Source organism: Ammospiza caudacuta, chromosome 1 (genome assembly GCF_027887145.1).
Source record: "Ammospiza caudacuta isolate bAmmCau1 chromosome 1, bAmmCau1.pri, whole genome shotgun sequence".
NCBI classification, from domain to species: Eukaryota; Metazoa; Chordata; class Aves; order Passeriformes; family Passerellidae; genus Ammospiza; species Ammospiza caudacuta.
In genome coordinates, this window is record NC_080593.1 from 123,009,796 (window position 1) to 123,033,324 (window position 23,529).

Here is a 23,529-nt window from a genome sequence, read left to right on the forward strand (position 1 = left end):
AAAAAGAAAAATTGATCATAATAATGACAAATGCAAGACTCCTTAATATCATCATATAATACTCTTGCTGATCTATCAACAGCTGTCAGCTCTTTTGAGGAAGATGCAATCTTGAAAAAGATACAGCAGTGCAAAAGGGGACCACAGTATTCACTTAGAAGGGCTTGTTTAGATTTTCAGATCACCAAACCCATACCCAAGAGCTACATTTTTCTGCATCTCAGTGCACACACAGTTGCCTGTCTCTTCCACCAGCCTCTGTGTCACCCCCATTCTTCCTCTCTCCCTCTCTGTTAACACTGGAATTGCCCCAGGATGTGAAGTTCCTCCTTCTTGTGGGAAGGAGTGCTGCCTGCAGCAGCTCCCCAGCATCATCAGGACAGTATGCAGAACAATGGACAGGCAAGCAGACTTGAGATTTAACGAGAGTGGCTTCTAAAGAAGGAAGAAAATCATATTTGCCTTCCTCCCACTTTGTTGCACTGCAAGGAACAAGGGGCTGGGACTGCTTACACCTGACAAGCTTTGAGCCAAACAGTCCTTGCAAAGAAGGCTCCTCAGTGCACCTGTGGTCTGTACAGTACAAAGGGTTTCTGACAAACATGATGCCTTTCATAACACTAGGAGAAATTAAAACCCCAAAATAAGGACAAACTGTAGGTAATGGATATCCACAAAATGTGTGGCTCCAACTTAATCCTTGGCTTTGGTACCATTCTTAAAACTCTTGGTGCTGTATGTGTCTGGTTTGTGACATGAGCACTCTCACTGCTCCTCATTCATAGCTCTTTGATGGGTGTATTTTGCTCAGTCCATTAAGCCCTTCTATTTGCCAAATTGTGTCTCAAAATACTGTGCAGTTTCAAAACCATGTCAAAAAAGGAAAGCAAAATCAAATAAAAATAATAAAATCATCAAGATGGTCTGAATAACAAAAAAACCACAAAATCCAGAGGTCAAAGACCAGAAACAGTTTTGAAGGAGCTTTAAAAAAATGGTTTAAAAAAGGCATACAAATGCTAAATAAAGAATAAATTATATTTAGTAGTTTACGTAATTTAGTAGCTTATGCCATTCAGTAATTTTTCACTTTCCTTAATTAATAATATATGTATTTTCCTAAAAGTTTAAACTCTTATTTATTTCAATACTCCTAATTCTAAATATTAAGAAGAGAATGTAAATAAATAATAATCATGGATATCCCTTCAAAGTACATATATACACATCATTAAGCAAAAAAGATTTGTCTACCTATGACAAAAATATTAATAATCTTGAAATATAAACCTTATCTTCTATGCAGTTCACAATAACAATGAGAAAATAGCCAATCTGCTACAAGTTTCTATGCAATAAAATTGAGGGACTTTAATGGGACAAGACAAAAAGATAATTTATAACACAGCTCACAATAAATCAATGTGTTGCTATTTCTCAGACCTGTAAAACTGGTTTAGCTATTATTATAACCTCTATCAAGGATTAAAGGCCTGACTACAAAGAGAAAGAGCTTTCTGAAATTAACTTTGGGAACAGAACACCAACTAATGTCATCAGAGGTTTTCCTCTGTTTATCTAGTAGCCAGGACAAGTAATTGGATCCATTTCATCACATCTAAACTTGCTCTTTGTGTGACAGATAAAAATGAACATATTATCTCTGGATATTTTACTTCCACATTCAATTAAATTAAATGAAAACATGGTTTAAGTAGTTTATACAAAGGTATTTTATTCTGATAAGGTTTTCTGCATGTCATAATGAATCCACTGAGATTTCCTGAAGGTGGGATAAATAGTAGAATACTTTTAGTGTGAAGATATTACAAAAGGGTGAAAATGGAGTTTAAAAGTATTTGTAACAAAGCAACTGCTCTGTGAAATTTCTTTAACTCTTTCTTTCACAATCTTCTTAGATACAGGAATCTTCTACATATTCACTGCTTATACAATTCCTTTTTCATACAAACCGAAGACTTTGCCATTACTGACACTCCTCCAATAGAAAACTAAACTTCCAGCCTGTCTTTCTAATACTGTGTTACACTGTTCTGGCCTCATGCAGCAACTACCAACTATGGACAGTCCCATGGGGGTCTAAGCATGGGAAATGAGATTTTCTGTGACAGAATCACTCTTTTTCAAATACTTTCAGATCTCATAAAATGTTAGAAATCCAAGTTTATATTCAAAAAAAGATTCTGCAACACAAAAGAACACAATATTTTTTTTTCTTTCAGAGAGAGAAATAATAAATCACCAAGAAAGACCACTTAGGCCCAAGAAAATTAAGATCACTAGCTTATCTTCATAGATATGAAGGAAGGACTTAAGAGATTGAATTGAAAACATAACTAATTTTCTGGAGAAGGAGGTGCTGGAACGTCATAAATTTTGCTTGTGATCAGAAGTGACATTTTGGTGTGGTTGGTAGACAAGAAGTCAAAACATGCTGGGGTGCTGTTCTGAGTTGTTCTGGCACAAAATTACCCTTGACTGAAAACACAAGAATACAGAATCCTGTCCTGATTCTAATCTTTCTCAACCTGCTGTTGTGTTATCTAACAAAATATCACAGTTATGCCAATTTTTTGTACATGTTCTTAATTTAAATTTGAAAGGAATTTTAATGATCTACTGTTTCAGTATTAGGTCCAGTCACAGGACAGTCTAAAACATGTGGTTGGCTTTTTTTGTTGTATTTCAGAGATAACAAAGTCACAAAGAAATTGGCAAGCTGAAAAAATTTACATCACTATTTTATAAAGCCAAAATGCCCGACAATATGGAGATACTAATGTCCATATTTCAGAATACTATGTATTGCTGGAATCCTCGGATCAACACCATCCCAATTTTATTTTTTTCCAAAAAAACAAGTAAAAGTAAATAAATCATGAACCATTAGGAATAAAGACAATAACAATCAGGTGAAATAAAAAAAGGAGTGTAAAATAATGCAAAACACATGAAAAGCCTCTAGAGGGCACATAATTCAATTGCCATTTGCTTCACTAAGAGGAAGAAGAAAGTTTAGATGGGCTTTCTGTATTTCATATGATTCCTGTATATGTGACAGCAAGGAAAAAAGCTAAACAGAAGGAGTTCCACTTCATGTTATGCCACCATTTTGTTTGAGTTTGAGCAAAATACTTAGCAAGGCCATTATCTCTAACATGACACAAAGGATACCTGCATAACAAATTCCCGACGGCGAGGCATTCCTCTCTCTGAAAGAAGAACATACTCTGGCTCCTTCTCCTTTTTGGCCTGCTGGATCTGAGCCAAACGACTGATGGGATTCATTCCTTGACCATATTCTGGTCCAGTCTAAACCAGGATTAAAGGAAAGAACCATTATTTCAGTATATGTATCCCTATAACTACTACACTGCTTCAATAACATTTACTAGGATTCTCTCTTTTGTAATACACCCTCGGAGAGAATAAGAAGTAACTTACTTTCCATTTTCTGATCATGAGACAAAAGACAAGAATCCTCAGGCTCAAAGCTGTGGAAAGAAATTGTCTGTCTCTGTTGCAGGTATGTGTATACCTTGCATCTGCAAGCTACAAAAACCCTCTCCTGTCTGTGGAGGTCCTCATAAGGATGGATAAAAATTAGCAGATTCATTAGTCAGTTATATCTTACTGCCCTGTTTCTAGGACCCTTCCCCCTAACCCCTTAAAATAGCTTGCCACAATGCTGGAACATGCACTACACTGAGAAGGGGTGGGATTTACACAGGGACAAAAACCATTTGCCATACATAAGAATGCTTCCTCTTCCAGCCTTCCTGCTTTTCTTCTAATCACTCCAGGCCTTCAATCCTAGTTGCAAGTTTAGTTCCAAATTTAGTTGCAAGTTGCACCTTGCAACTAAAGGTGCAGAGGGTTTACTCTGTGTGTCATATGAATTTACCCTAGAATTGTTGCTTATGATGAACCACCCATAAAGTATTTCAAATGCTTAACAGGCAATAATCCTCACAACAACATGTCCAAAAGTATGGTTGGTGGGGGAATTGATCTCATGCCAGGGAAACATAAGGACTAACAGTGGTCTGTCCAAGATTACACAGACAGAGGAAAAACTACAGTCCTTGAAAACTCTGCTCTGAAATTCTTTTAATGAATTATTGCTCACACAGCAATGCTCTTTCAAAGCACATAGCTATGAAAGTATTTGTTGGTAGATCCTAAGAAGAAATTAAGACCCACAAAAATTTATCTGAAGTCATAAGTAACTGATTTATATGGGATAACATAAAGAATGCACTTGCAAATGTTAATGGCATTTGAATGTAAAATTGTTATTATGTTATGAAGCTATTTCCCTTTTATGAAACCATTTGCAGGCTAAGAGAAGATGAGCACTCATGCTTGCTTGAGCTTCTCAAATAACAAACAAGTGTTCAGGAAACTGAAGAAATGATCAGCAAAGACCAGAGAGGGATATTATATTTAGAAATCTGTGCAGCAAATCCTACATAGTGTAACTGCTGAAGTAGTTAGAGAAGATGTAGGTGAAAGAGCTAAGACAATGTCATACACAAGGGCAGCTGTGTGGGCAAGAAGCCAGGCAGAGACAAAATGCAGAGCAGGCTAAATAAAGAGCAGGCCATAAGATACAGCCTCATAAATATATATGCAAATAAAAAGAAGTTTTTGTTGCCACTTTTTTTGATGCTCGAAACACATGCAAGTTAAATTGAAAGAAATGGGCACATTGAAAGCATTTCAGAAGTTTGGATATTCAAAAAATAAAAACCATCTACATATTCAGCTTATTTTGACAATTAATGTCCCTTTCTAACAAGGCCAACTGTGTACAATTAAATTTAAGTTCGTAATGGCAAATGGCATATGGTAATATAAGAAATCTTTTCACTATTATACCCTTAGCCTCTTTCTTGAGAAAAACTTTCCAAGATGTTTGGTGAATGCCAAAGCCAAAAGACTTTTTCAATCTTCCAGCTTTAAAGCTGCATTAATGCTGATGGTTTTCTATTAAATCATTTTCCTGACTACTTTTTCATATAAGTTTCTGAAAATTAGATCTGCAGGATTTTAGTAGGAGACAGGTATCTAATTAATCTAGGTTTTCCTGAAAAATCACTTATTCTGTATTGAAGGCAAATGGAAAGAGGAAGGTGACAAATAAGTCTTTTGTACATTTTCCAAATTCAGTTTTGCACTCTCCTAACTACTTTCTTATTTTTAAGTGGTTTTCTTGTGGCTGCTCTTTCAGAACTCTGCACTTTGTATCCTGAGTACAGATTTCTAATGGCCAAACTTTTAGTAAAGTATTGAAGCACTAAAGTAGCGCTTCATTAATTTAATTTTTCACGTATCTCTCTCCCTCTTCAAACTGGGGAGCAGAGAGAGCCCAGGGAGGGAACCACGACATGCTAGAAGGGATTCTCTGAGGAGGTGATGCTAAAACGTCAGATGGCTGGACAGAGCTGCTTGGAGGGATTGATCCTCCGCTGGACCTGAACCAAACCCTTGAAGACCTCAGTGATGTGAACTATTTACAAGCCATTCTGTTTGAGGATCCCACAGCATTCTCAGGATTTAAAAAAAGCCCAGGCATATTAGCACAAGCAAACAAGTAACAATATTGACAGTAGCAAGCAACTGTAACAATATTGACAGAAAATAACAAATAAGCCGTTCTTGATTTTAAATCTGACTGTTACTTTCTGAGCAAACATTCTTAATTGTCTCAAAGGTGGACACATACCTTCAATATTGTTTTTGGACGCTTTTTAAAGTAAAGTTTTGGCTTTTCAATCACAGGAAGAGGAGGAAGTTTCTTAAGTTCTTGTAGTACAGCCATTGCTGCACGTTTCTTTGAGAGTTTCTTACTGTTGCCTTCTCCTTCTGCAGTGAATTCTCCTACTGTAACTCGTGTAACAAAGCTCTTCATGTGAGGAGGTCCACTTTCTTTAATCACCTTTTAAAAGAAAGTAACACTGAGTCAAAGCACCCTACAAGAAGATAACCTAATGTTTGTTATCTCTGCAATGAACTTATTATTAGTACAGTTTTCCTGCTAACTGAAGGCATTAGATTGTTTCCACACTATTAATGACAGTATGAGGTTTGAGGGCAGAAAATTAAGACTAGTTGGATAAAGCAAATCTAACCATCATATTCAGTGTTTCACAGAAAGTAAGAGTAGACCTACATTTTTAAAGATTTATAGAATAACACAATATACAATAATTCTGCATATTTAGACCAAGGCTGACAGGTTTTTTCTTTGCAAGGTGCTTCACATACTAAAGCAATTAAATCCATGAAGGTCTACCAGGCTTTGACTATTTCTTTATACCAAACATATTCAAAACTGTATTAATTTGGCATTACCTCAACCTGTTTGTAATTTTTTTTTAATTCTCATCAAACCATTGGATGTTCATAGTCCCAAACTTCAGTGTCAATAAGTGCAGGCTGGATGCCTGCTCTCAACTCTTGCCTTGCCAGAGTACACAGCTCAGAGCAATATCCCACACATTTGAAAGGCTGACACATTCTTGCTTCCATGACTCTCAGCTGTCCCCCCCAACAGTACTGAAAAGAATTAACAGAAGAGCCACCATAACTCACACAAAAGCCAAAAATTTCTGAAAAAAATTCATTTATTCCCTTCCAAACACATTTAGTATAACAAAGTGAGAAAACCCATTTGAAATACTTCACTACAAGAAGTTATATTAATATGGAAAGAAATTAGGTACTGAATTCTGTACCTTCTTTTAGGTGTTTTTCTGTCTTCAGTTTTACATACATACATACACACATATATCCATACACACACACATCTCCTTTCAGAAGGCTGATGCTAGGATGTATTCCTCCCCAAATCAGAGCACTGCAAGTGCTAGGATAGCCATCCATCTCTTTGTGTATGCACACACCATTTACTGGTCTGGACAATGTCTATCAGGAATTAAGAGACCTCATTTGGGAAAAGGTTCAGTTATTTTGTTTGATGGGCGGAAGCAGCTACCTAATTTAATCTTTGTTATAGGTAATATGTATAAGGAGACATTAGAGTATCTGACAGGCAACTCTTTATAATATCTTCAAAATCAATATCAATACAAATTTTTTTTCACTTGATGGAATTATATCAAACCATTTGTTGAAGAAGAGTAATGTCTCTTTAGGTTGAGGAGGGAGGGGAATGGGAACTGAGGTAAAGGTACCAGGGCCTTCTTGGTGTAATAACTATAGTTTTAATGTGCTCAAACCTTCAATTTTAACATTACTACAACATGTTTTGTATTAAAGTTCTTTTTATCAAGGTCATGTCCCTTGCATTATTTAGTTTTGCTGTTGCAGTGTAATGAGGTCTCCTTAGGCTTGTATTTATTTTTTAAGTTCTCTTTTGTGGCAACTTCACCCAGCAAATACAATTACTGCAGCATATATCAACTAAAAGACACAAAATTAAAATTAACAGACAACTTAGTCCCATTTTCCCAGAATAAGATGACATCTATGCCAGAATGGGATTTTTCTGTTGTAATGCAGGAGTGTTCCCACTCTAAGATTCCAGGTATTCATTTCAGAAGTGTTTTCAACACTGCCTCACTTTGAAGTTGCCCACTTAAGCTTGACCACATGAGAAGGCAGCAGTGCTCTCAATGCACTGAGCCCTGCTGAGCCCCAGGATGCTGCAGTGCCAGCAGGAGCTGGGATGAGCCCAGTGCCAGCATCTCCTGCTCTCAGACACAGTCAGGCATCGTGTCCATGCTGAGCACCTTCATCACACTGCAGCATTCCCACCCGATTTTACAGCACCTCAAACCATCCCTGTACTTTGTTATCCAAGTATTACAACATGCTTGCTGTAAAACATAGCTAAATTAACCTTACTAAGGTCCTTAATCTTTCTGTGGTTCTACTAATACTGTTATATAGGTGTTTGTCTTTACATGCAATATAATGTATTAATAAAATACACAGGAATGTCTATACTGACCAGATGAAAAAGGAAAAAATAACTTGGTTAAGAAATATAATTGCTGAGTTCCTAAAATATTAGTTTATATAAGTTTTCTCATATGTATATAGATGCACACACACAGACAAAAAAAATATATATATGAGAGAAAGAATGTTAATACAAAGCCAGATTATATTTTCATATACACAAAAACATATTTCTTAAAAAAAACTAATGCTTTCTGGTGTGTTTTTCATCTTTTAAATTTTAAGTATGTGACACAAGGTAAATAATTGACTGGAAAACATTAAAAACTGTATCTTAGTGTGTAAATGGAAAAAATTCTGTGCTGTCAATGGAATGAACCCCATAGGATTCAGATGGGATCTGGATAAAGCTAAATATCTAAATTTGGTAATTAAGCAAAAAAAAATATTTACCTAACAACATTTTTGGTTAACCCCAGATTTCAGATCTTTTTACTCCATATGATTTCAAACAGTTGTGCTATGAGTCTTGGGACAGAAAACACTAAAAAGAAATTCAACCTTTGCTATCTAAGAACACTATACACACTAGGACATTAAACTATTTCCTCAGTTGAAAGATACGACCTGTGGACCTAATCATGGCTAATTTAAAGCTGAGAATTTCATTAAGGGTGACAGTTCAATACACTTTTCTTTTTCTGTTCCATGGATTTAAAGAATAATTACATCAAGAGAAAACACATGGGGCCAAAACACATCTAAGGTCAAGTTACATCAAGAACGAATTTGGCTCAACTTAATGAATCATGCTGACAAATGAAAAACAGAAGTATCATTACAGTGAAAGAGTAACACTGCTTTAATTATTAATAAGATGCCAGGTAGAAAATTCAAAAGATTAGGGCAAGATTAAATGGACATTGAACTCCCTCCAAAACTAGAGGAGACAGAAATCAGATCAAAAAACCCATGTCACCTACATCTATGAATACAGGATTATTTATAAGATATTAAGATATCAATGTATTTCCATATTTGAAGGAGCTTGTGCAGGCAGACACACCAGATTTTCCCAGTTACAAAGGAAAAAACAAAAGGAAAAAAATAAATTAAAAAAAAACCCCAAAAAAAAAAAACCAAAAAAAAAAAAACCAAGAAAAAAGGAAGAGTCTGAATGTCAAAGTGTAAAACCTGCCATGAGAAGGGTGACCATTCTGCAAAACCCAAGTGAGAGTTACTCAGTAGTTACTCAGTAGTCAGCATCCAAAGCTTTAATCCCCAGGAGACCAGAAGCCAGATAGGTGTGAAACTTCCTGCTGAGAACTATTTTCCCAGAGTCTGCAACTTGGCCTGTCCCTGGTTCAATATGCAGAATCTCTGATGATTCTCTGCAGAATCTTACTGTGGTAAGACTCGGACTTAAAAACACTTTCCAGCAGAACAATGGACAGGGATGGAGGGGCAGAAAATTTGCCTGTTTAGGCACTCTATGCCTTCACTTCTGATTTTGAGAATGAAAAAAACATTATTATATTTGCTATTCTAAAGAAATAACACTACAATACAAAGAAAAATACTGAAAATAAAATGGCAATCTGAAATACCCCAATGTTTTCTAATATCTGAAGCTGTTGACCTCAGTTATGCTTTCTAGGCTCATCTATTCCTTATCGACAAATAAGAAATAAAAAACATATCTATTGAAACAAAAAAAAAGCAAGATTTTAGCCTACTGTCAAGGCAGAAGTAAGAAGCGAATTGACCATTCTACAGCTACTCTAACAATTCCTACAGCAATCACTTTTGTAATCATCCTTTAAAACTGTTCATTGGGAACCCCACAAATGCCTTAGAGCAGTTGCATTTTGACTTAAAAGCTGATGAATCAAAGTTAGCTAATAATGCACCAGCGACAAGTATGGAGTAAAGCTTTTCCTTGTTACAGCTGAATGTTTTTATATAACAAATTAACAGATAGAAAGTTTGTTAAAATCATCCTAAAGTTCCTAGACAATTAAAACTAGCCACATTACACAAAAGGACTGTTCACCCCTCATGCAATTCTAAGGACATGTTTACATGGAACTTAATATATATTTACAGTCATTACTTTGTTGCATAATCCAGCACTGTTGGAACATTGGCTAAAGCTTTGTCAGATGAAGAAAAGGCAGATCATTTTATAGCTACCACACACAAAATAAAAGCTAGAAAAAGCTTTGATGCCTGCCTGGAATAACACAAGACCATTAGTGAATAAAATCCTATTAGAAACATCAGATTCTGGGGATTATCCATAATTGCTTAGCAGTTTTATTGAAAAGTAAGCCAGAACCAAGTTCAATCAAAACTCTATTTGAGAATGTCACCTATATTTAGATTTAAAGGCAGGAAATAACACAAAACCTGTCAGGAGAGCAAAAAACTGTCTTTTTTCAATGTTGTTAACATTCTTTGGCAAGTCACACATTAGATTTTTCCTTACAAAGTATTTCTGCCTTCACTCTCTCCTTACCAAATGCCTTCCCTTGAATAAGCTCAACCAGGAGTGAAGAAGACATTCAAAGCATTATCCCTCTTTTCTTTACAGCTTCCAAGCTCCTCTGTGACCAGTGACCATACATCTCCTTACATCTTAGTGCATTGATTGGTATGGAACTACTCCAAATATTTTAAAATGTTTAGGGTAGAAAATAATGTTTGAAAACTGAGACATTAATTACGAGCTTCCTTTTCGAAACACAAGCATGTGTTTCCATTATGACTGCTCGTAGCTAAGAGTTGGGTGATTGGCATGTAGTGGCAAACTGATACACCAACAGCCCCAGACACCCCAGTTTTATCCTCTAGATTTTACATCCTCTTAATGTTCTAATTAGTCCATATCACATAGACCACGTATATGAAGCATCTATGCCTTTGCTATACCAAGGAATTCCTTAGTCATGAATAATATTCTTTGTTTTTCTTACCTACTTTCTGAGAGATTTCTCTGATTTCTAAGATCCAAATAGCTTATTTGACACTGGCCAATTCAGGGACAGTCAGTAAACTGCATACAGCACACTGCAAGGCATGCCACAGCTTAGGGGTTTTGATTCTTTTCACATGCAAATACATGACTATACTTAAAATAACCATCACCAGTATAAGCACTATCCACTGAGTCTTTCATGCAGACCCAGTTTAAATGTAAAACAAAATGCAGAAAAATAAAATAATAAAAGGCCACTTACATCAGCATTTTCTGCACTAAAAAAATAAAATAAAAAACAAAACAGCTTGAAAATCTGGTGCTTCCTACCACAACAATGTTAGATTTTTACAACAAGGTTTTGTGAGAATTTTCTCATCAGAAAAACTTCCTGCTAGTATCACTCACTCTCCCATAGCTGCTTCATTGATAGCACTGGAGCTATTCCAAATGCTCTTTATTACTTCAGGTAAACAAAGGTGTCAGAAATGGGTTCATAGATAAAATCATACAAAACAAACAAAAAAACTTGTGAAAGCTTAAGTAGAAATAGATAAGTGAAACAGAATCAGAGTGCAAGATACTCATGACTTTCTGAAGACAGCACACTGAAGGTGAAATGTTTCAATTGGAACTTTTCTAGCATATGAATGCCAACAGTTAAAGCAAAGACTTTGGCTAAGTCTTTTGAAGATTATTTCAAATCAGATTGAGTGTGGCTACAGATTCTAATCCCACAGCTCTGTACAGAAAATGGTTTAACTGTCTTTCTGCCATACAACTGTTTGCAACCAAGTATTAGATCTCTAAAAGTTCTTAAAGAGCATCTATTTTACCAGTAAAAATTCATTGTCTTAGACTCTGACACACTGACAATTTTTTTTGTATAATTCCCATTAATTTGAAATTCATATTTTTCATATATTAATATTATGTGTTGAGTTTTAGTGGCACCTTTTTTTAATACTTTCTTAGCAAGATAAATATGTAACACAGACAAAAATGTAACACATACCTCGAAAGTGACAGGTATATTGCGCTTCAAAGCAATTTCAAACACTACGCTGATCTCAGATTTGTTTGCATCTTTATCTTCTTCTGATTCTTTTCCTGTTTCTCCATTCTGAAAATGATGCATACATAATCACACTACAATTCTTAGAAGATCAATAAAATACAATATCCTCCTCCCCGCCATTTCTCAAAGACTTTTGAGGTCTCCTGTCAGGCTGTAAATTTGTACATCCATCTCAGCACCCCATTATCAGACATCTGCTGACTGAAGCCATATATATTGTGCTTGTGCTTCATAACAAAGGAACATATACACCTTAATTTATAAATTAATTATAGACAGCAACTATGGATGTTAGTCTTATTAATGACATGGATAACAGTTGTCTGAGTACACACTTGTGTCAAACACGAGAATCAAACAGATGCTTTGACCCATTTCTCAGGCTCTCTGTGGGTACCCCTTCTAAGCAAGGAGGAACTCTGTGCTTGTTGGCAAGTACAGAAGACTGTACTTCTCTCAGAAGAAATTCAGTCAATCAGCCCCACAGTCTGACTGGGTCACCAGGTTACAGGTGTCCTCAGCAGGTCCAGCTGCTTAATGGCCCCTCCATCAACTTCCCTCTGGGAGTTATGACCAGTGTGAAAAGGTAGTGACAGAGAACAGCTTGCTCAACATAGAACATTATTTATTTATCCATAGGAACATAACAAACAGAGAGGCAAAGAGATAAAAAAACAAAAGGCACACGAAACATTTTTCTGCCTAAAATTCAGCTTTGCTTTACTCTTCAGGTAAATCTAAATTTTCTCACACAACCATTAGCACCAGGATCAGTCAGAGTTTTGCCTTTTGCAGCTACTGCCTTTGGTGTTTGTCCCCCAGGTCACATTTCCTCAGTTCTCAGAGGCTTCACTTCCAGCTATTTTCAAACTGCAAAGCTCTGAAATACTTCAAACTGGGATCTCTCAACAACTATGTAACCTTGGCCAGGCTCCTAATTTTTTATTAGTGGAGGTAAACATCAAAGACACTTGGGCTGAATTAGGTGGATTCCTGCAGAGCTCCCATCTTACATAATAAAGTCTGATCTAAATCTTCAGCCACCAGCATAGCTACAAAATCCAGATACCACAGTTCTAAAACAACATTTAAAAAGCACTAGGTTCTTCACATTACAATGAAATTGATCCATCTTTTATCTACCTTTTTTTAACTCTTAATATATTAATCTTTAAGATAACACAGGGCCAAAAATCCAACACTCGGCTACAGCAGGCAGACAAGGAACACCTTTTGCCTCATGAAATTGTTGCAAAACTTTGATTCTGAAAAAAGCCATTTACATGCCTGATATTGATCTGGAGCTAAATACAAACGAAAATATTATAAAGTTTACAGAACCTCCAGAAAAAAACCCAAAAAAGTGCTGTGCAAATAACAAGGGTAGTTACAATGAAATTATGTAGGACCTCTAGCTCATTTCATATAATGAAATTAAAGTATCACTGAAATGAAGAATGTAGATCATTACTTACAGGACAAGCAAAACATTGATTAGTTTCACTGAGAAAGATCAGCAGAGTTAAAAGAACAATATTTAAAAGTAAAAAAAGAAAATTGGGATATAAAGAATAGGATGCTACTATTCTGTAAAAAACCTTAGTTAGAATATTACTTGATATTGTATTAAATTAAATTTGTGCTTTATAAAGGACACTGATAATCTAAAAAGATGGCAAAAAAAAGCCCAGAGAACAAACTACTGATTAGAAAAAAACAACTTTGCACTGACACTATGAAAACAATCAGTTCTACAAAAAATTCAAAAGTAATTAAGAATAATCTCTACATATGTATGTGGGACAGATTTTTGATATCTGTTGGTTACATTTAGCAAACTTAAGAAAACACCAATTAAATAGAAAATTAAGCTAAATTAATTCTAAAATAAATACCTCACAAATTATCCTTGAAATTGAGAATAATCAAACACTGGCATAATTTACATTAAATGATATAATGCCCACTGGACTGTCAGCAAGCCTTCAAGTCAAGAATGTGCAGGTTTTCTAGCTGTACTCTAGTTTAACCAGATATGTATAGTCTAAACTAGAAACTATGGTTTAAATTTTCATGATCAATACAAATATCTGTCCAGAAAATCCCTCATTGTCCCTTCTGCCCCTACAATTTAACTCCCTGCATATTTTTTCCACCAAACATAGTAGAGAACCTAAAAGTGAGTGGAGAAAAGGGAGGATCAAAGTTCAGACATTAGTACCGAGCAATAAAGTTTCAAGCCTTAGGAAGATAAAATATGTTCAGAGTGTCTCAGACACTTTGGATTTAAATTTGATCCTCATTCCCACAACTGACACTTTAATTGTAAGGCCTTTCTTAGCCTCACATCTATGAGACAGCAGAGGTGCTTTGGCAGACACACAATAGCTCTTTGTGAGAGCACATTCACCAGCAGCCCTGCCCTGTTGGCTGATTGCTTCTTGCTTCTGCTCACCTTATGCTCTTCTACACATTTGCCCAATTAGGTATTAAGGTGGAAATACTCCTTCTCAGTGGTTTAATATGGATAAAAGATTTTATCCTTTATTAAGTTTTTCTAATAAAAGGGAAAAAAAATGACAGCTTGAAATGGAAGAAGAATACACAGAAGGCTGAGTTAAGGATGGCCATGAAGGCCAAAATATCGATAGACTAAGTAAGTAACTACTGTGCTATGTTCCATGGATCCCATTCCAGTCAAGTTCACTGAGTTACTAATGGGATTACTAGATGGGTCCCAGCAGGTCTGTCCTTGCTCCCTCAGCAGCACACTCTCAGGGAGTGGGGGAGAAAGAGGCTCAAGCTCATAATGGATTTGAGGCCGGCCAGCGTATGATGTGCACTGGCTCTGACCCATGCCCGATGTTTGAGGAGCAATGAATCAATCATCTTCCACAGATAACCAAGCTGTCCAGTTTTGCTGAAGGAAATAGAATTTTACTGAGATGGACCATGTCCCATGGTGAAAGCACACCCCACCACTGCATGGTGTCCTGTGTGCACTGCATGGTGTCCTGTGGCACCAAGCAGCCCTTAAACTCTATTTCAACCAGTCTCCAGTTCTCTGGAGAGCTACACTCAGCTCTACACAGTGCAACACTTTGTACTCTATCCATCATGATCTCAGCAAAGTGTTACCTCCAGCATTCTCCAGCCACCTACAGCTCTAACCCATGAAGTGACAGAGGTGTTGTTCATGACTAACCTGCAACCAGTGCCCCTTAACCTCAGCATAACCAAGCCACAGAGATTTACTTGACTGAGAATTCAATTTAGTCTCCTTCAAACACACACCTGCTGTTGAGAACCTACAGTATCCCAAGTGGTTTTCAGCTACCCCCAGAGGTCTTGGCTTCTTTGACTGGGAAATGTTATTAAATTTTTGCTTTCAATTTAGAAAGATTATTCTGAGAATAATTTTTCTGTTCAGTACTTTTGATAATATGACACAACATTTTAATTTTTAAGCAGCAATGTATGCTGCTTAAAGACATAGCAGTGAAAAAGCAAGTTATTTAAAAAAAAAAAAAGGTTTCCTGAAGCACAGACCTGAGGTAATTTTTCTGGAATAGGCTCATTCTGAAGAGCTTGAAGGGCCTTCATTGCAGCATTATGTCTAGCAGCTTGACGAGTCTTTCCTTCACCAAAAAACTCACTGTTGCCAACAGTTAACTGGACATAGAAAATTTTAGGCACTGGGCAGTGATACCTGGAAGGAAGTCATGAAAAGAAAACAACAATACAAGTTAGGTATTTTACCTATCCATTTTATGTAAAATAGAGTAGTGTTTGGGGATAAAACATTATCTTTTCTCCCAGAATAAGACCCAGGACTCAAATGCATGGACTGTTCCTCAGCAAGGCAGTTGGTAACTCTGACAGCAGCTCCTATGTGCAAACCAGCTCCTCACCTACATTTGTGGAGATCTACAACAAGCTCTCCTGTTTATCAGCCCAACAGCCTAGCTCTGCTCTCCTCTTGGTTTGAGTCTTGAGAAGATGAAACCTAAGGAGAATCCAAAATTCCAGTGGAAGCCCTGCCGAGGAGACAACTCCTGTCCCACAGAGAAGCAGCATGGAGAAAGAAGGACTGTGAGGTTGTTCATATGAAACTTGTCATCACAGCTCAGCTCTAAGGGACAACAAAGTCAGATGACAGAGAATACACCTAGCAGAAATGGACCCTCAATTGACAAATAACTTGTTCATATTTTACAGCAATGTAAGAAACCTCAGGATTCCAGGATTCAAAAGCATGGACAAAAACAAGGTCCATCACAACAAAACTAGATTGACTCAACCCAGATTCAGTCAAACACAATACTCTATTTTCCTTATTCCCCTTAAAGGATCCTTTTTAAAGTGTGCTTTCTCCATTTTCATCTGAGGACATGGATGGCAACTTTTTAATATTACAACTTTCTGTATTTTCATTAATAAATGTAACCCAGTCATTCCAACTGTAAAACAAAATGCAAAGTTGATCAGAGAGCAGCGCACTTCAGAAGCTGACAAGTGTGAGCAAGTACTCTGGCCTCAATGTCCCTAAACTTTGTGCCTAACTCTAAAACTAGATTTATATGGGAAGAACCAAGCATAACACTGGCTCAAATATACCTCTGGCCATAGGGCCTTGGAGGAGTGATCTAAGTTGCCTCTATGACATGCAAAAAGTGGGTATTTACTTTGCTTTCTTGTTTACAGTTTAACACAGTTTACAGTTTAACACATTTACTGAGAATTATTAAGGCCTGGAAATACTTTTGCTTATGTAACATTTTCATAAAATCATATAACTCCTGCTGGAAAGGCTTCTGGAGATTACCTGGTCCAAAGCAGCATCCAGAACATGGTCAAGAGCTGAAGTTACACTGCCTTGTCCAAGGTATTGTGGAGGTCTCCAAGGATGAAGATTCCACAACATCTCTGGATGTCCTGTTCTAGTGTCAGACCACACTTTCTGGAAAACTATTACAAAGTTCCTACATGCCTAATGGAATTCAAACACTTGGTACTGATATTGTTGCAGATTTGCAGATGGAGCAAACCTTCCTGCCAATGCCAAAAAATACCAGCTTCCATCTCTTGCCATCACAGGACTCCCTCCCAGTTTCCCAGCCCAACCAGCAGTGACTCTCCCTGCTCCTCCTTTGGTATGGCTGGGAATTCATGCTCTTGTACTTGCAGGGTCTTAGAGAGGATGATCTCTCACTCATTTGATCTAGTGATGTCAGCAGTTTGTTGACATCTTCCTGCATCTTCTTTATTGGCAACACAAATCCTCAGACATGGCACACGTCCTGCAGACAAGACCACAATCTCTACAGCCTGGCTAGAGCTCTGGAGCTAGCTCTGACTCAAGGTCTCTGATGTAACAGGAGAGCTGCTCCAGATGGTGCTAGGAACTGTGCCAGGTAGTGCATCACCAGCTCTGCTGAGCACAACCCCCTCCTCAGCAGAGTTTCCAACTCCCTTCTGCATCTTCTGCTGTGCAATCTGCTGTGCCTGCTGGCTCTCTCTGGGAGCAGTGCTCTGGGCCCTGCACTTACACGTGTTCTTCCCCAGTACCTGCTGAGAGGGTGCTTGACCCTCTCTAATCAGATGACTGGAAGGAAAGTTCAGTGCAGCTTTTGGCCAGGAGCAGCTGACAAAGCTTACTGGCAGCTGCTAGAGCTTACCAGAAGCCACAGCCTCCTGTAGTTCTCTTTTCCCTGCAGCAACAGGTACTCTAAAGTTCCTTGAAGAGTTCCAGGAATCTTCCCACCATCCCAGAAGATGCAGGACTGGAAATGGCTGCCTGTGTTGGCTGCTGCTTAGCACAAGACAAGCTGTGTCATGCAAAAGCAGTAGACACCTTGATAGCATGTCCCACCTCATTACTTCACAATCCTCTTTAAAGAGAAAAAAATGAGGTAGTGCTGTTAGCAACTACCTAGATTTAGGAAAAATACAATATCCATCAGAAGTTCCTGTTTCCTGCTGAGTTACTAGACCTACCTTTGTCCCCACTGCCTGCAAAGGAGGAAAGCACATGAACTTAATCCACTTTATAAACTCAAATCCCACAACAAGCCTTCTCTTTTTCCCTCTCCCCTCCCCACCTTTTCATTTAAAGAGTGTTTAGGGAGCTATTTATGTGATAATAAGGAAAAATGATATTCAGCCTGTGGCTCTAGAGCCTCATGCAGCTCTTTGGCATCACCAGAATGATTAGGCTTTTACATGGTTTTGATTAAATTTTTCTTGCTCTCCTTGGCCTCAAGCAGAGTTGTAACACAGCAGTGATAATATGAGCATTGCCAGGAAAGTGCAAAGGAACACCTGAAATCCTCAGAAAATGAATGAAATCTGTGAGGCTACTGGCTTCTCTACAACAAGGAGCATGTCAAAGGAAACAACACCCTGCTCTTTTCAGTGAGGACAGAGACTGTATTAACAAAAGCCTCAAAAGCAATCATAGTGTTGCAGTCTGCAAGTACAGTGTGACAACTAAACTGAGTTTTAATAATGAATGATTCTGCATCCTAAAGATGTACATAAGAGCAAGCCCATGCAAAGGCAAAGTTCTGTATCTTGATCATTAACAAACCTTCCTAGTATACTATATATGAGTTATCAGAAAAGGGTGAAAGCATTAACAATCTTTGGAATATTTATACAGAATTTAGTGATTATTCTGCAATAATCTACCAGCACAATATTTTCCATCATAAGAACATCTACTCATCAGCTCAGTCCTCTGTCCTACTCCTCAGTCCTCTGCCACTCTGTTCAGCTACAGAACTGAAATAGTCAGGATTTCAAACAGTAACACCTCACATATGGACTCATTAGGTCTCTAAAAGTTTTTTAATTATCTTCATTTAGAAAATATGCATCTTCCTGCATTCTACATGGCAGCTACAAATGCTAGGGTTTTCCTTGGAGAAAATTCTTATGTAAAAGAGATTTTCAGATGATACTGGCACACTCCTCAGAACATAAGCTGACCAACACAGCCAAATTACAGAAGATTGTAAGACTAGAAGACAACAGAATGGCATGTGAAATGATACGTTCAGTTGGAAGAAAACAAAGTGTGATAACAGATAATACACATTCAGTCACATATTACCTATAAAAACAAGTTCATTTTCATCTGGCTGTTCTAGACTTTTGAGATTCTTAAAAAGATTCTTCAAATAAGAGGTCTGGAAAGCTGGATCCCTTTATTCCCTTTAAGTTCACAGCATCTAAAATCTACTTTTTAGCTAATGCCACTAGAATAGTCAACCTGAAAAAGGGTATTTGCTCTATGAATGTGACCTTGATGTCAAGTTTCAGCAATGAGTAAATATTTACAACTAGTTATAAACCCCTAAAAATAGGGGTTCATAACAGAAATGCTGACAGACCTCAACTAAGTTGGTGTGAGTGGGCGCCACTATAATTAAATAAATCACCAAGGTCTGCTGACAATTAGAAAACTCATTTTGGTTTGCCACAGAGACAAACAAAAATTCTGTTCATTATAATTTTACTGGAATATGATGTCATAACATGTAAGCATACTGAAACAATCTGCTGCTTTTCTAGCCAAAATATTAATTGCATACTAAGGAGCCCTTGGGGCCTCTTCCTTTTTGGCCATCAAATCCACACACACAAAGACAAATAAAGTATTACTTATGTGTTCATACTGCATTTCCTGCATTTCTCTGGATTCCTCAGTGGCATAAATGTTTTTAATAAATATTGTTACCTTCTTCTTAGAAAGGGAAAAAAAGCAAGTGCACGATGCAGCTCACAGAAATCAGGAAGTTTATTTCAATTTAGCCTCATGCTAAAATGTCAGTGAAGTTTTCTCTAATTTCTAATGGTCAACATATTCTTAAACTAAGTAAAAAAGAACCAGTAAACCCAATTACTTCCCCACTACACAAGTGTTACAGGAAGTATTACCCTATTCCCATTCCATAACATTAGCAAAGTGAAGAGGAACTGGGACCATATTTCAGTGGCCAAGATAAAGGCCACTAAAATATTACCTACAACACCGAATGGGAAAGTCATTCTTCAGATGCCAGCTCTGTTGAAAGGGTCACTCTCTGCACTTTTTCAGCCTGGCTCCTTTTTCATAAGAAGTCAATCAAGCTAGCAGCCCTCCTGGCACTGTTTAATCAGGAGAATGCTGTGAGCTTTGTGAGCAGAGGGATAGAGAGCCACAGACCATGCAGGGGAGTAGGAAAGAGCATTTGCTGTGAACAACATTTTCTCTGAAACATTTGAAATTTCTCTAGGGGAGCAAGTTGCTTCGTGCAGCTGTTCCCTGGCCATATCCTATTTTCCTAAGCAGTCCATTAGCCACGTGCATTTCTTACAGATGTGAGTTCTATGGTTTGAAGAAGGAAACATCCACTTCTGTCACTTTTGTCTCCACACAGTGAACCTCCTGGTTCTTTCAGCAGATCCACAACAACACCTGGGAACAAAGAGGCTCTCTTTTCCAAGTACCCCTTTTGAGAGCTACAGTCCATTATTCTTGAACTGTGTCTACTATAGACTAGGCTGATCAAGCAGAGCCTATAGATGAAGCCTTGATGCTCTAGTTCCAGGAAGGATTTTGCTCAGAGGCTCTTGTCCTGCTGGGGGACTTTAACAACCCTGACATCTGCTGGGAAAGTAGCAGGGTGAGCTGTAGGCAATCCAGGAGACTTTTGGAATGCATGCAGGATAACTTCTTCACCAGCCTGATTAAACAGAGAATTTAGGGTGAAAAAGAGAATATATCACCCCTAGAAGGAGGATCTGGTAACTTGAGAGGACTATAAGGATGTTGCAAGGTCATCTAGGGAGAAAACTGGAAGGACCAAAGCCCAACTAGAACTTGATTTAGCCACTATAGTTTAAGACAACAAAAAAAGTTTCTATAAATACATTGCCAGCAAAAGGAAGGTCTTCAGCATTTGTTAAATGCAGAGAGTAGTGACAGGGGATGAGGAAAAGGCAGAGATACCAAATGCCTTCTTTGCCTCAGTCTTTAATATCAAGACCAGCTGTCCTCAGAATATCCAGGCCCCAGAGCTAGCAGTTGGTGATGGGGAGCTGAGTAAAGCCCCTGTAAATGAGGAGGAGATGGTTAGTGACCCGCTATGCTGACTAAACACCCACAAGACTATGGGCACAGATGGGATCTACCCCAGAGTCATGGAGGAACTGGTGAATTCCAAAAGATTCTCTCCAATCTAAAAGCAGTTCTGGTCAACTGAAGAAGTTCCAGCTGACTGGAATTAGCAAATGTAACACCCATCTACAAGAAGGGCTGGAAGGATGATCTGGGGAACAACAGGCCTGTCAGCCTGACCTCAGTTCCAGGCAAGGTTATGAAAGAGATCATCCAGGGTGACATTGCATAGCACATACAAGACAAGAGGATCAAGACCAGCCAAAATGGATTTACAAAAGGAAAGCCCTGCTTGACCAGCCTGATCTCCATCTGTGACAAAGTGGCTCACCTTAGTAGATGACAGAAAGGCTGTGGATGTCATCTACCTGGATTTCAGTAAAGCCTTTGACACTATTTCCTACACCATCCTCCTAGAAAAACTGTCTTCTTGCAGCATGGATGGGTGGACTCTCTGATGGCTAAAACCTGGCTGGATGGCTGGGCCCAGAGATTTGTAGTGAATGGAGCTAAATCCAGTTGGCAGCCAGTTGCTAGTGGTGTTCTCCAAGGCACAGTTTTGGGGCTGGCCCTGTTTAATCTCTGTTTAATCTCTTTACTGATGATCTGGATGTAGCGACTGAGTGCAGTAAATTTGCCAGTGACACTCAGCTGGGTGTGGCTCTGCTGGAGGGTAGGAAGGCTCTGCAGAGAGACCTGCACAGACAATCAGTGGGCTAAGGATGACTGCATGAGGTTCACTAAGGCAAAGGGCCGAGTCCCGCACTCACAACTACCCCATGCAGCGCTACAGGCTGCAGGAGGAGCTGCTCAGCACAAAGGGACTTGGCAGTGCTGGTTGACAGCTGCCTGAATAAGAGCCAGCAGAATGTCCAGGTGGCCAAGAAGGCCAATGGCATCTGTATCAATAGTGTAGCCAGCAGGACTAGGGAACGCCCCTGTACTCAGCATTGGTGAGGCCATACCCCAAGTACTGTGTTCAGCTTAGGGTCCCTCAGTTTGAGGAGCTGGAGCATGTCCAGTGAAGCACAACAAGGTTCATGAAAGGTCTAGAAAATGTGTTCTTATGAGGAACAGCCAAGGGAGCTGAGTTTGTTTAGACTCAAGAAGAGGAAATGGCTTTAAGCTGAGACAGGGGCAATTGGGATTGGATGTTAGGAAAAAAAAAATCATGATCAGGGTGGTGAGGTATTGGAATAGGTTGCCCAGGGAGGTGGTGGTGTGACTATCCCTGGAGGTGTTCAAGAGGCACTGGATGTTGGGGTTTAGTGGTATAAGAGTGGTAGTCGTGCATTGATATTGTAATTGATGATCTTAAAGGTTTCGTCCCACCTTGATGATTCTACTTTATGATTCCTGAACCAAGTAATAGACAGCCCTACCAGAGGGGATGATACTGGATCTGTTGGTCACCAATGCAAGCTAATGAGGGACATCAAGACTGGAGGCAGCCTGGGCTACAGTGGCCAGTGAACTTGGTGTAGTTCCAGTCCTGAGGGATATGGGTCAGATAAAGAGTAAACTCAGGCTCCTGAATCTTAGGAAAGCTAACTTCCATATATTCAAGGAGATAATCAATAGGGTCCCTTGTGAGACTGCCCTCAGCGACAAGAGAGCAGAACAGAGCTGGCAGATCTTTAGTGAAGTCTTCCATGGAGCACAAGAGCTAGCAATTCCCAGGAACAAGAAACTGATCAAGAAAAACAAGAGATCTGTGTGGCTGTGTGGCTTCTTTCTCTTTAGCCAAACTAATGAGAAAGAAGCAAGTGCAGAGGCATGGAAACGAGGACAGGTAACCTGGGAAGAGTATTGAGAGGAAGAACAGTTGTACAGGGATGGGGCGAGGAGGGCCAAAGTGAAGCTGGAACTGAACCTGGCAAGGGATGTAAAGAATAACAAGAGGGGCATCTACAAGTATGTTAACCAGAAAAGAAAGGTCAAAGAAAGTGCTCCCTGCTGAAAAACAGTGCTGGAAAACTGGCAACAACAAGTGAAGAGAAGGCTGAGGTACTCAACAACTTTTTTTGCCAGTCTTCAATGGCAACCTCTCTCACACCACCAAAGTCTCTATTGTAAGGAAAGGTCAGATTCATGACCACCTGAGGAACCTGAATATAAACCTGAATATAAGTGTAAAGTTTCTGGGACCTGATGGGCTGCAACAGAGTCCTGAGGGGAATAAGTGGATTTAGTCACCAAGCCACTCTCCACAATATCCCACTCTCTAAACTGGAAAGAACCACATCTGATGAATGGACTGTTAGATGGATAAGAAAGTGTTTGGACAGTGCAGCATGAATGTAGCAGTTAGTGTCCCTGTCCTGATGGACATCAGTGACAAGTGGTGTTCCTCAAGGATCT

At 38.6% G+C, this 23,529-nt stretch overlaps 1 protein-coding gene across 4 annotated transcripts in view; it reads right to left on the reverse strand.

The window, feature by feature from the left end:
- The window catches only part of STAU2 (staufen double-stranded RNA binding protein 2), a 171,142-nt gene that overhangs the window by 102,948 nt on the left and 44,665 nt on the right, over window positions 1-23,529 (reverse strand). For all 4 annotated transcript variants that reach the window (XM_058813148.1, XM_058813131.1, XM_058813123.1 and 1 more), the window contains 4 exons: window positions 15,555-15,714; window positions 11,943-12,050; window positions 5,750-5,962; window positions 3,196-3,333 (listed from right to left, as the gene is read on the reverse strand). In XM_058813148.1, coding sequence (XP_058669131.1) covers window positions 3,196-3,333; window positions 5,750-5,962; window positions 11,943-12,050; window positions 15,555-15,714 — 619 coding nt within the window. The remainder of the gene's footprint in view (window positions 1-3,195; window positions 3,334-5,749; window positions 5,963-11,942; window positions 12,051-15,554; window positions 15,715-23,529) is intronic.